The 13,592-nt window shown below is 41.8% G+C and overlaps 1 protein-coding gene across 1 annotated transcript; it reads left to right on the plus strand.

Annotated features, from left to right (window-relative positions):
• The first annotated feature begins 5,814 nt into the window (after window positions 1-5,814).
• LOC106572674 (protein Wnt-1) lies at window positions 5,815-13,027 on the plus strand. The gene is made up of 5 exons (XM_014147056.2): window positions 5,815-6,498; window positions 6,867-6,972; window positions 9,631-9,884; window positions 10,100-10,365; window positions 10,634-13,027. Exons 1-5 carry the CDS (start codon window positions 6,489-6,491, stop codon window positions 11,123-11,125), a joined length of 1,128 nt encoding a protein of 375 aa, XP_014002531.1. The 5' UTR covers window positions 5,815-6,488; the 3' UTR covers window positions 11,126-13,027.
• Window positions 13,028-13,592: the final 565 nt, after the last annotated feature.

Raw genomic sequence — 13,592 nt, forward strand, 5'->3', positions numbered from 1 at the left:
CAGTTTTCGATTTGTTTGATAAACGGATATTTTCACGCTTCATAACTTTTCCTAGAGGAAAGTGTCGCACAATACCAAAAATGTTTTCTCTCTGTCTTTTTACGTTTGGCAAATTGCCTTTAACATGTCTGTGCCAAAATAACACCCATACTCTTGTCTGTCTTTTAGCCTTTGGAGACTATAGCTTCCCAAGAAATGACAAACGCACCAGATGAGATGCTGTGGCCTCTGATAAAGGTTTTCCACCCAGCTGGTTTAGGGTGTTTGATATGTACTGCCCATGGGATATCCCTCAGGTTGACTCAAATGGAAATTAAGTAAAATAGGCGTTATATATCATGCACATAATCAGTTACTTGGCATAATACAATTATAATTTAATCAACAGGTGCAACCAGATAAACTATCGAATTCCAATTCATTCTTGTTCATCCTTCCAAATAACTAGGTATTATAACATAAAATTGTGTGATTTAGTTTCATAAAATTGAGTTAAAACCCCCCTTAACCGCCGCCGATTCACATAGTGACACCAATTCTTCATTTAATCTCCTTCTATTCCCTAAATTTCGGCAATGAAAAGTGCATTAGCATTCTAGCTTGTCATGTATATCTAAGTGGCTTAAAATGTGATTTGAAGTTGATTTGTGCATAAAAGGAGTCGCTTTATCCGGATTGCGGGCTGTAATCTGCTCTGTGTCGCATGAGTGCTCCAGGAAGCCTGTTTGAGCAGCAACCTTAAGAAGCGGGAGTATAAATGACGTAGGATACCCCTCATTAAATCTTCTCGACAAAAGAACCCTTCCTTCTGCTATCATGTCCTTAAACCATGAGGGGAGAGAGAGGTTGGGCACATTTGGTTCTTTGGAAGTTGTGGGAACGTGTGTTTTTGGTTTCACATTGGTTGTGGGAACAAAGTCATATGTTTCCTGACCGGTAAAACTGAATTTTTTTGAAATGTTCTGACAACAGAAGTGTAGCTTTGGCCTATTCTGGGAACGTATATTTTTAGGTTGCAGGGAGATTCTGAGAACGTTTTACTCTGGTCTGGTTCTTAGAAAGTTTTCCTGTTTTTTTTATTAATGATCTGAGAACAGAAATTATAGGTTATTTGGAAGTTTTTAAATAACTTCCTTAAAACTTTCACAATAAGACTTTTACACAAGGCGCTACAGAGGGTAGAACATAGGCCCAGTATATCACTGGTGCTGAGCTCACTGCCATCCAGCACCTCTATACCAGGCGGTGTCAGAGGAAGGCCCTAAAAATTGTCAAAGACTCCAGCCACCCAAGTAATAGACTGCTCTCTCTGCTACCGCACGGCAAGCGGTACCGATGCACCAAGTCTGGAACCAACAGGACACTGAACAGCTTCTACCCCCAAGCCATAAGACTGCTAAATAGTTAGTTAAATTGTTAACCAAATAGCTACCTAGACTATCTGCATTGACCCTTTTTTGCACTAACTTTTTTGACTCATCACATAACGCTGCTGCCACTGTTTATTATCTGTCACTTTATTCCTAGTTATATGTACATATATGTCAATTACCTCGTACCCCTGCACATGGACTCAGTACTGGTACCCTGTGTATATAGCCAGTTACCATTACTCTGTGTATATAACCAGTAACCATTACTCATGGACTCAGTACTGGTACTCTGTGTATATAACCAGTTACCATTACTCATGGACTCAGTACTGGTACTCTGTGTATATAGCCAGTTACCATTACTCATGGACTCAGTACTGGTACTCTGTGTATATAGCCAGTTACCATTACTCATGGACTCAGTACTGGTACTCTGTGTATATAGCCAGTTACCATTACTCATGGACTCAGTACTGGTACTCTGTGTATATAGCCAGTTACCATTACTCATGGACTCAGTACTGGTACTCTGTGTATATAGCCAGTTACCATTACTCATGGACTCAGTACTGGTACTCTGTGTATATAGCCAGTTACCATTACTCATGGACTCAGTACTGGTACTCTGTGTATATAGCCAGTTACCATTACTCATGGACTCAGTACTGGTACTCTGTGTATATAGCCAGTTACCATTACTCATGGACTCAGTACTGGTACTCTGTGTATATAGCCAGTTATCATTACTCATGGACTCAGTACTGGTACTCTGTGTATATAGCCAGTTACCATTACTCATGGACTCAGTACTGGTACTCTGTGTATATAGCCAGTTACCATTACTCATGGACTCAGTACTGGTACTCTGTGTATATAGCCAGTTACCATTACTCATGGACTCAGTACTGGTACTCTGTGTATATAGCCAGTTACCATTACTCATGGACTCAGTACTGGTGCTCTGTGTATATAGCCAGTTACCATTACTCATGGACTCAGTACTGGTACTCTGTGTATATAGCCAGTTACCATTACTCATGGACTCAGTACTGGTACTCTGTGTATATAGCCAGTTACCATTACTCATGGACTCAGTACTGGTACTCTGTGTATATAGCCAGTTACCATTACTCATGGACTCAGTACTGGTACTCTGTGTATATAGCCAGTTACCATTACTCATGGACTCAGTACTGGTACTCTGTGTATATAGCCAGTTACCATTACTCATGGACTCAGTACTGGTACTCTGTGTATATAGCCAGTTACCATTACTCATGGACTCAGTACTGGTGCTCTGTGTATATAGCCAGTTACCATTACTCATGGACTCAGTACTGGTACTCTGTGTATATAGCCAGTTACCATTACTCATGGACTCAGTACTGGTACTCTGTGTATATAGCCAGTTACCATTACTCATGGACTCAGTACTGGTACTCTGTGTATATAGCCAGTTACCATTACTCATGGACTCAGTACTGGTACTCTGTGTATATAGCCAGTTACCATTACTCATTGTGTATTTGTTATTACTTTTATTATTACGTGTTTTACTTTTCTATTATTTCTCTATTTTCTCTCTCTCTGCATTGTTGGGAAGGGCCCGTAAGTAAGCATTTCACTCTTATTCTACACTAATGCCATTTTTGTTGTTGATTAGATTTTATAACACTGTTAGCTTATTTTAGGTTAACTTTTTGGAACTGCAAGCACAGATAGGACACATGGAAATTAATTTCCTTATCCATTAATCATGCAAACGCATGCATTTTTTATTGTGACAGGGCATCAGATTCAGATTGTTTGTGTCGCACTGCTTTGCTCTATCTTGGCCAGGTTGCAGTTGTAAATGAGAACTTGTTCTCAACTGACCTGGTTAAATAAAGGTTAAATAAAAAGATTCAAACCTATAATCTTCTGTTTGCTAATTAGTCTACTGCGCCACCAGGATGGACCTAGCATGCCGTGTTTTTTTACACATACAAAACTGTTGAATTTAGTCTATTCAAACAGAAGCCAGGTAGTTCAAGATTGATGTAGAAATTGGACATCTATCCATGTCCTGAGGACGTTGGGAGATGCCTTCAAAACCGGCCACTAGGGGCAACAATGAGCACTACTACCATCAAGTAGGCTTGGGTTTTACTGGAGTGGATGGGCAAAATCCTGTCTCTGGATCAGAAGGTTGCGTGTTCGATCCCAATCGTGGACACTGGTTTTTTTATTATTGGTTTTAACCTTATCCCAAACCTTAACCCTTACCTTAACCATTTAGAATGAGTGCCTAAACTTAACTCTTAACTTCTAAATTTGACTGTGGAGAAATGGAATGTCACAGAGCAGCAGGAGCAACAAATACACTTAGAAATGTGACTTTTGGTGAACGTGGATGAATGTCTAATTCTGCAGTGAGACTGTGAGAGCTTGTTCCAAACAGACCCCATTTCAAAGGAAACAAGCACTCATGAAGATAAGGTGTGGCCAATTAGTGGGTGCAGCCAACACACCTGAACACACTAACAAGATGGAGGATAGAGAGAGTTTTGTTGATGCTGAGATGTTTTGAAATTCTTAGAACATTCTCTGAATGTTACTAAAGTTTTTTGGTGTTTTTTATGGAAAGTTTTCTTCACGTTCTGAGAACGAAATGTATGATTTTAAATAACATTCTTAGAACTGTCTCTGAACGTTACTAACTTTTTCTTCTGCTTTTAATGGAAAGTTTCCTTAAAGTTCTCGGAACAACTTGAGAACATTACTTTAAATAGAACCATGAGGAAACGTTATGTTGAAGTACTGCAATTCCCACAGAAGAACATTGTTTTTTAACGTTCTTGGAACAATTTGAGAACATTCCCAATGTCAAACCAGTTGTACAACGTTCCTATAACATTACCAAAATGCTAACTAAATGTAACCATGTTTGAACTTTTAGGAAACTTTCTGTTAAAGTAATGAATTAAAAACAAAATAATGTTGTTGCTTTTTTGTCAAGTTACAATGCCTTGTGCTGAGAATGTTCCAAAGACAAGCAACTATCTTGTACCATTCCCGAGAAAGTTGTGGGCAGGTCTTATGCAAAATAACCATAGGACAACCATGCTCTCACCAAGCTCTTTAAGAAACATATAGTTCTCAGAATGTTATGTGCTAGCTGGGAGAGAATTATCAAATGCCCTAATTCCTTGTGGCTGATCCTAGATACCTAAACAAGAAATTTAACTCCAACCATATACAGAAACAGGACAGTATAAGGACACCATGTGGCCTGATTTCAATGAACTGTCTGTCTATGGGTCTATGGGGCATATTTGCTCATATTCCACCCAGTCTGTAGTAGATGAGGAGACGCCGCAATGTGGCTGATGATTACAAGCCACATGCGTCGAGGGCGGTCTGCAAGCCAGATGTTTTGGGAATTAGCTTTTCTTCTTGGGTGACATTTATGAAACCTTCTAAATCATTCAAAAATATGATTAATTTCAAATGTGAATAATTAAGAAAAATTCCCAAATTTATGAATCATCTTGATTAATCAACTTTGGTCTTATTCATTTATAATGAATGGCACACATACACAATCCATGTCTCAATTGTCTCAAGGCTTAAAAGTCCGTCTTTAACAGATCTCCTCCCCTTCATCTACACTGATTCAAGTGGATTTAACAAGTGACATCAATAAGGGATCATAGACTGACCAAATCAAATCAAATCAAAGTTTATTTGTCACGTGCGCCGAATACAACTGGTGTTCATCTTACAGTGAAATACTTACTTACACGCTCTAACCAATAGTGCGAAAAAAAGGTGTGTGTGTGTGTGTGGGGGGGGGTAAGTAAAGAAATAAAACAACAGTAAAAAGACATCTTAAAATAACAGTAGCAAGGCTATATACAGACACCAGTTAGTCAGGCTGATTGATGTAGTATGTACATGTAGGTATGGTTAAAGTGACTACGCATATATGATGAACAGAGAGTAGCAGTAACGTAAAAAGAGGGGTTGGCGGGTGGCGGGACAAGATGCAGATAGCCCGGTTAGCCAATGTGCGGGAGCACTGGTTGGTCGGCCCAATTGAGGTAGTATGTACATGAATGTATAGTTAAAGTGACTATGTGAATCCAGGTGAAAGCTATGTCATGGAAAGAGCAGGTTTACTTCAAGTTTTGTACACTCGGTGTATGATATCGGCTGATGGAAGAAGGCAGAGAAATGGGGCAAGCCACTGAAAACATCTTGAGAATGTAGGCTATACGAGAGTTTGATAAAGAAGGAGGAGACGCGGTTAAGGGAGTAATCCAACCAGCGGGTTAAAGGTGCTCTTTAGATGGCTCATATTCCGCTGTAACTGAACTGTACAGTAACACCGACCAACCTCGCGCATGCATCATAAATGGGAGGAGAAAACCAGGCTGTGCGCACTCACAACCACAGCACATCTCCACACACAGACACATACATCTCAGTGTTTTGACTTAATTCAGGAAGACTGGATGTGGAAGACAGAGCATTAACCTCTGCTCACTTTTTACATTTCTTTTATATATATTGGAAGCATTAATAGCCATCATTTCTAAAGAATCGGTGGATTATTTGATTACCGTGAGATTCCGTTAGTAATATGTGCAATTTACACTGGTGGATTGCCTTGGTTATTTTTTATTTTCCTTTCTCCTCCTTTCTGTCCGTTTTTGTTTTCTTTATTCATTGTGCCCTATGAAGGCAATTAACTATCCCTCCTTCCAATCCTATTGAAAAGAGGGCAGAAAAAAAGGGACATGAGAGCAGCAAATCCCTTTTGATTCCTCTTGTAGCGCTCAATAAGAAAAGAATGTGTTGCCTATCACTCATGGAGGGGATCAAGTCTTCCGGACTGTCCCACGCGCTCAATGTGCTGCTGCTGTCCAGAGCATTACTACAGAGATAGACATAGAGCGCGTGAAGAGAACAGCCGCAGCATCCTGCAGCCGAGCCTGGAAAGACACTTCAGCTGCACTAGACAAGGACTCATTTAGCAACCTGTCTCCTCTGTCTGACTGTCTCCTCACCAGATTCATTATTATAGGAAAAGCTCCTCGTTGATTTTTCCCCTCTAAAGTCCCGCTCTTTGGAATGTGTTGTGGTGAGTACACGTTGATACATTACCTGCTCGTTGATAACCTGCATGGGAGAATGACAGGGTATCAGAGACATGAATAAACCCGTAGCCTATAGATCACTTTTAGAATAGAGTGACTTCTGTAATACGAGATCTCGTTATTTATTCTAAAAATAATTGGTTTATTTCCATGATCAATTCTTATGATGAGTTTTATTTCTGGGTCATGGTTGAGGAGCAGGAGGCAAACAGATGTATATCTAGTAGGCCTAGATATATTTGTGCTTCAAAATAGAATTGTTATCATAATTAGAACCAGATTTACAAAGTGCTTGGAATTCAGATGCGGAATTTTGACATTTGCCTGCTCTGTTTTCATATTCTAATTGAAGACATAATGAGGATCCTCGCACTGCTTCTGGGGATGAAAGCCGCGTGCATCCTGCTGGTTTCCTCGCTTTCAGGCACGGGGGCAGTCAACAACAGCGGCCGGTGGTGGTAAGTAGTTAAGTTAATGTGTGAGGTATTCATTCAATTAAATGCGCCTCCTAATGAACAATGACCATTCAAACAAAGAAAGCCGCAAAGGAGTAGATGCGTGCTATGGTGGTGTATTGCCTGGAATATACAGTGCTCTGCTTCCAAATCAACTGAATCAACACTAAAACGTTAGGCCTGTTCTATGCTCGAAATAATAATGTGTTATTGTTGGCTCCAGCTTCATCATTTCTGTTCATTTCTGCTAGAAAACCCAGCACTAACCACAAGCCATTCAGATTTGAGGGTCTTAGGATAACACCTTACAATTAGAGCGAGTAGACTAACTAACTCCAGTTAGTCAGTTTTCAATCGAAAGGAATACTTTCACCATTCAATTATTTGATATAAAGGAAGTATTATTTTTCAATATGATAACGATTTCGTTTTCTGGGGAACGGTTGCAGCCCATGTTTATTCAATTTACCCCCCCCCTCCCCCTCCTCTCCCTCTGTCGCTTGTAATTTTGACAGTGTGGCTTGAACGGGAGACAAAAATGTTCTGTCCAATGTGGGATAAATTAAATATGGATTTATTTCATGGCAGAGAGCAGTTCCATTCCAGGTCGTATTCAGGGTCCTATATATTGTCATGGTCGTATTTTCCAAGTATGCTCAACATTCCACTCTATATAGGATAAACTATTGGATAAATATACATTCCCTCGCCAATGTCTGCATACATTTGTTATAAACTATAGAACCAACATGTGAAATAGTGTGCCTTACATTAGCTTAAGTGGACAAATATAAATCACATTTTAAGTAGGCTTATAGACCAAGGCATACTACGCATTCTGTCACTGCAAAGACATTAAGAGAGAACAGCTGCATGAATAATATTTAACTGAATAATCAAAATGATAACGCAGACCGCAATATAATTCGTTATGGAATATGGCAGCCTTGCAATGCCACTGGGGTAAGCTATACTTTTTATTTATTTTTTACATGGGTCTGACTTCTAAACCAATCCTTATCACTACAATAAGACAAGAAAATAAATAAAGAAGATACACAGTGAGAGAGAAGAAAATTGGATTGAAATATTTATCCAAAGATGAGATAATAACGTTCCAAATCCTGGACCGACCGCGTTATACTGTCTGGCCCGTGCACTCATTCTGGATAGAACCAAAAAGGGTTCTATGCTTGCTTCATATATGGCACCCCTTAAGGTTCTATATAGAACCTAAATTGGTTCCATACAGAACCCTATATGGAACCCAAGTTTCCTATATGGAACCAATTTTGGTTCAGTAAAGAAGAACCCCTGGGGTTCTGATCAAATAACCCTACAAAAGGGTTCTGTATAGAACCTTTAGGGGTGCCATACATGAGGCATGCAATATAACCCTTTTTGGTTCTATCCAGAACTTTTTTTTCTAAGAGTGTGGTCAGTCAGTTAAATAATGATGTGTCTTTCTGATTGCCAAGGGGTTGCAGGAGACACAACAATTAGGCTAAGTAACTGAAACCATAAATATAGTAGGCTGGCAATGCAATATGGCAGTCATGATCACATCAGACAAAATAGACTGTATTGAAGTTGTTTGTTATTACTTTTGTGGTTGATCCTCAAATTCCAATTAAATGTTTCCATCACCCATTATGATCAGAATCCTATATTAATAAATATATTTGAACCGAATAGTTTTTGTTAAAGGTCAATACATTTTTAAAGGTCAATGAAAGAAGCAAATGCATGAGCTTCTCTCTCTCTGACAAACTGATTCCACCCTCTCTTCTCTCTCTCTGACTAACTGATTCAAACCTGTCTTTTCTCTCTCTGACTAACTGATTCCACCCTCTCTTCTCTCTCTCTGACTAACTGATTCAAACCTGTCTTTTCTCTCTCTGACTAACTGATTCCACCCTCTCTTCTCTCGCTCTCTGACTAACTGATTCCACCCTCTCTTCTCTCTCTCTGACTAACTGATTCCACCCTCTCTTCTCTCTGTCTGACTAACTGATTCCACCCTCTCTTCTCTCTCTCTGACTAACTGATTCCACCCTCTCTTTTCTCTCTCTGACTAACTGATTCCACCCTCTCTTCTCTCGCTCTCTGACTAACTGATTCCACCCTCTCTTCTCTCTCTCTGACTAACTGATTCCACCCTCTCTTCTCTCTGTCTGACTAACTGATTCCACCCTCTCTTCTCTCTCTCTGACTAACTGATTCCACCCTCTCTTCTCTCTCTCTGACTAACTGATTCCACCCTCTCTTCTCTCTCTCTCTGACTAACTGATTCCACCCTCTCTTCTCTCTCTCTGACTAACTGATTCCACCCTCTCTTCTCTCTCTCTGACTAACTGATTCCACCCTCTCTTCTCTCTCTCTGACTAACTGATTCCACCCTCTCTTCTCTCTCTCTGACTAACTGATTCCACCCTCTCTTCTCTCTCTCTGACTAACTGATTCCACCCTCTCTTCTCTCTGTCTGACTAACTGATTCCACCCTCTCTTCTCTCTCTCTGACTAACTGATTCCACCCTCTCTTCTCTCTCTCTGACTAACTGATTCCACCCTCTCTTCTCTCTCTCTGACTAACTGATTCCATCCTCTCTTCTCTCTCTCTGACTAACTGATTCCACCCTCTCTTCCCTTCATCTCTGCCAGGGGCATTGTGAACGTGGCCTCCTCTGCAAACCTCCTCACCAACTCTAAGAATGTCCAGTTGGTACTGGATCCCAGCTTGGGCCAGCTGAACCGTCGCCAGCGTCGCCTCATCCGCCAGAACCCTGGGATCCTCCACGCCATCGCAGCCGGCCTGCACACCGCCATCAAGGAGTGCAAGTGGCAGTTCAGAAACCGCCGCTGGAACTGCCCGACCACCCACAGCCCGGCAATATTTGGCAAAATCGTCAACCGTGGTGAGTTGTCTGTAGTCCTCCTGGGCCTCCTCACTAAGGCAACAGGTGGACCGTTTTGGTACAGAATGTCATGGAATCTTGGATTCTCTAGTAGGCCATTTGGGAAGGGAAAAGTCTATCTTAACATATCTTGAGATTTTGACATTTAAAATCGTAATTCAAAAATGCTCTATATTCTATAGCGCTGAACAGAATTTCTACTGTTGTTGTGTCAGGTTGCCGAGAGACAGCGTTTGTGTTTGCGATCACGAGTGCGGGGGTGACCCATGCGGTGGCCCGCTCCTGCTCTGAGGGTGCCATAGAGTCGTGCACCTGTGACTACCGTCGCCGGGGGCCTGGGGGCCCTGACTGGCACTGGGGCGGCTGCAGCGACAACGTGGACTTTGGCCAGATGTTCAGTCGGGAGTTTGTGGACTCCAGTGAGAGAGGAAGGGATCTCCGATACCTCATTAACCTACACAACAACGAGGCAGGGAGAATGGTGAAGGAGTCTTTGTTGATTCACAGATAGCACTTCATGCTGTATGTTCACTCTCTCACTCTTTAGTGATTATCCGTTATCAACCTATTTTTCTGAATTTCATCCATTTTCTTTCATGTTTATTCTCTTCACGTTCTTCCAAGATTTCTTTCCTCCTCCCTTTCCTCCATGTTTTGTTTGCTCTTGATGTTCTTCCACCTTTTCTTTGCTCACCGTCTTCCGCATTTTAATTTCTTCATCTGTAATCCTTTCTGCCTTCTCTCTCCAGACAGTGTCATCAGAGATGCGTCAGGAGTGTAAGTGCCATGGCATGTCAGGGTCATGCACCGTGCGTACCTGCTGGATGCGTCTACCCAGCTTCCGCGCTGTGGGGGACTTCCTGAAGGACCGCTTCGACGGAGCGTCCCGGGTCGTCTATGCCAACAAGGGTTCCAACCGCGCCTCTCACCGTGCCGATCCAAGCCATCTCGAACCCGAGAACCCCTCCCACAAACCCCCGTCATCCAGAGACCTGGTCTACTTTGAGAAGTCACCCAACTTCTGCACCTACCACGGCAAGACGGGTACCCACGGAACCTCAGGGAGGACCTGTAACAGCTCGTCTCCGGCGCTGGACGGGTGTGAGCTGCTGTGTTGTGGTAGAGGGTTCCAAACTCAGACTGAGAAGGTCACTGAGAGGTGTCACTGTACATTCCATTGGTGCTGCCATGTCAGCTGCCTCAACTGCACCAGCACACAGACATTACACCAGTGCCTCTGATCACAGGAGAACCAGGACAGGGGCTCAGAAATGGAAATGGACAGGCTCTTTGGGCAGGTGGTGTGTAGATAGAGGAATGGTGTGGTAGAGAAAGGAAGGACTAACTCCTTAAAGGGGTAATTGGGGGGTTGAAACGTGAATACAGGGAGTACTAGAGCTTAATCAATGGTTTTTTTGTGAGGAAAGAAAAGAGAAAAGCACAACAATGATTACAGGGTGTAGAAGGAAGGTTTGTGTGTTTTGTGTATGTGTGCTTGCTCCTGACGCCCTGCTGTAACAGAGTATGTTAGTGTGCTTACTGGGTATTTCAATGCTGTAGCTATCCAACCATGTAGAATGGAATGAAAACCAATCCTCTCTATGGCTTCCCAACACCAGTAACAAGACCAGAGGCAGATTGGGTTAAAGGAAGTAGTTACAAAGGAAATAGATTTGTGGCTAGAGATAAACAACCAAAATTAGTCTGAGAGAGACGCTGGGATTTGAGTCTTTCACCCTCTCTGACCTTACAAGATACAGCTAGTGTCTCTGTCCCCTCTCCATCTCTCCCCTCCACGGCAGAGCGATGTGGTGGCAGAGGAGGAGAGGGGAGGGAGGAGAGTAACGGTTGCTGAACACAACGTCAGACAGATGTCTCTGTGGCAGGAGAACCACAAGCATGGTCTCTCATAAACCGGTGAAGAACTGTAACAAGAGGGTGGTTATTATAAACATCACTGTTTTGTTTTCTTTTGCTGCAGTTCTACTTTTCTCACATAAAATTGTGTGAAGTACATCTCCCAGGATGTGCTGTCTTCTCCCCCAATTGCTATGTACTTTGGTCCTGGACGTGGACCAAGCCGTTATGATTTCCTCTCTAACTCACCACACATGCCCTCTTTGTTTAGATTGCTCTGGAATCCGCTACACCTCAACCCGGAGTTACCGCGGTGATTTACTGCACCATGGTTACTGACGTTAAAGGACTGGACGTTGTAGCCGCATCCAAGGATAACACAAAAATAATCTACAGTTTTATAACAAACTGGAATTCACTATGGGAATCATATGTATGAATAGTTTGACTGTAGTATCAATACACTGAATATTGGAGAGTATAACTAGATGTATGTGTAGGTCACCCCAGCAAGAAACTGGGGTGACCTGCCAAATAGTGAGATCTGTAATATGGCAACCCTGTTCCTAAGATGGCAATGACCAGAGCAAAATTGTGAGACTAAACACATTGCCCTGCTGTGGAAAACTTGATAAGTGTGTAAAGATAATCCAATATCTTCCCTTCCAAGTTTACAGTGGACAGACAGAGGGTTTCACCATTCAATAGGAGCTGCATCTAGCTGTGAACTAGACTTTGAGGGAAAAATCTTGACTATACAGTCACTACTAAGGGAAATGTATTGTATATCAGCTCAGAGAATCAAAACGTTGTAAATAATATATATAGAAATATATATTTATGCTGAAGTTACTCGCAATTTTAGGGAAGAATGACTTGCGCACCTGTCATACATAAGCCAGTTGATGGAAGGAGAGAAAATATGCTATTAGTCATAAGTCAGGTCATGTTTTATTGTTAAACTGTTATTCTGTTTATTTCCTTAAATGTAGTTTACACATTTTTGTGGAGGGCAGGAAACAGAATTTGTTAGAAACCTGGCGGAGCATTCTTCTTTATTCCGTACTCATTTTCTCTTAACACTAATGTTTGTCATGTTTGTCATGCACTGAATATTACCATTTATGTAAATACAAACATATTTATTACTGTGAATGTTTGATACTGTTATAGAGAGAGAAGTAAAATAGTAAAACAAAGCATTTGAAATCTTTTTCCCTCAAAAATGTAGCTTTAGCTTGTTTTGTATTGTATAATAGAACAATAAAGTTTATATTTTCAATGAAGTTGGCATGGAAATCAGCTCCTGACTGCCCTGTGTGTCACTGGCAGGGTATTATACTGTATCTTAAGTCCTTTAATTTCATCAGTTGATGTTATATGATGGTCATATCATTTCTGTGCTTGGGACGCTATGTGAGAATGAAGGCCCCATCCTTGGGTTTCCCAGTATGAATCCCATTACTTAGAAAACACAGCAGCAGACACACACACTCTAACATGCAGCCCTGCAACAATGCCTATCTACTCCCAAACTCCACTCCCCACCACAGAAGGATCCCGATTCCCGGAGACCAGGCCACATAGCTTAACTATTACATAGGATTTTAACAGCACCACATTTTTTTGCTTCATTTACTTAAAGAAGGAAAAAATAATTAAATAATAGAAGAAATAATGAAAGCCTGCAGTCGTCCCTAAACCCTCCACCCACCCTCCCCGAACCCCCTGGCAGTCAGGCCTTTGCTCAACCACAGGAGTTTGGAAGGCACGCTGCTAGTTCCCCTCAGCCTAACCCAGCTTACCGCAGCACAGCTAGGAGCTACCAAGGGTCAGCCAGGCTGAGCGGCA

This window comes from Salmo salar, chromosome ssa15 (genome assembly GCF_905237065.1).
Source record: "Salmo salar chromosome ssa15, Ssal_v3.1, whole genome shotgun sequence".
NCBI lineage: Eukaryota > Metazoa > Chordata > Actinopteri > Salmoniformes > Salmonidae > Salmo > Salmo salar.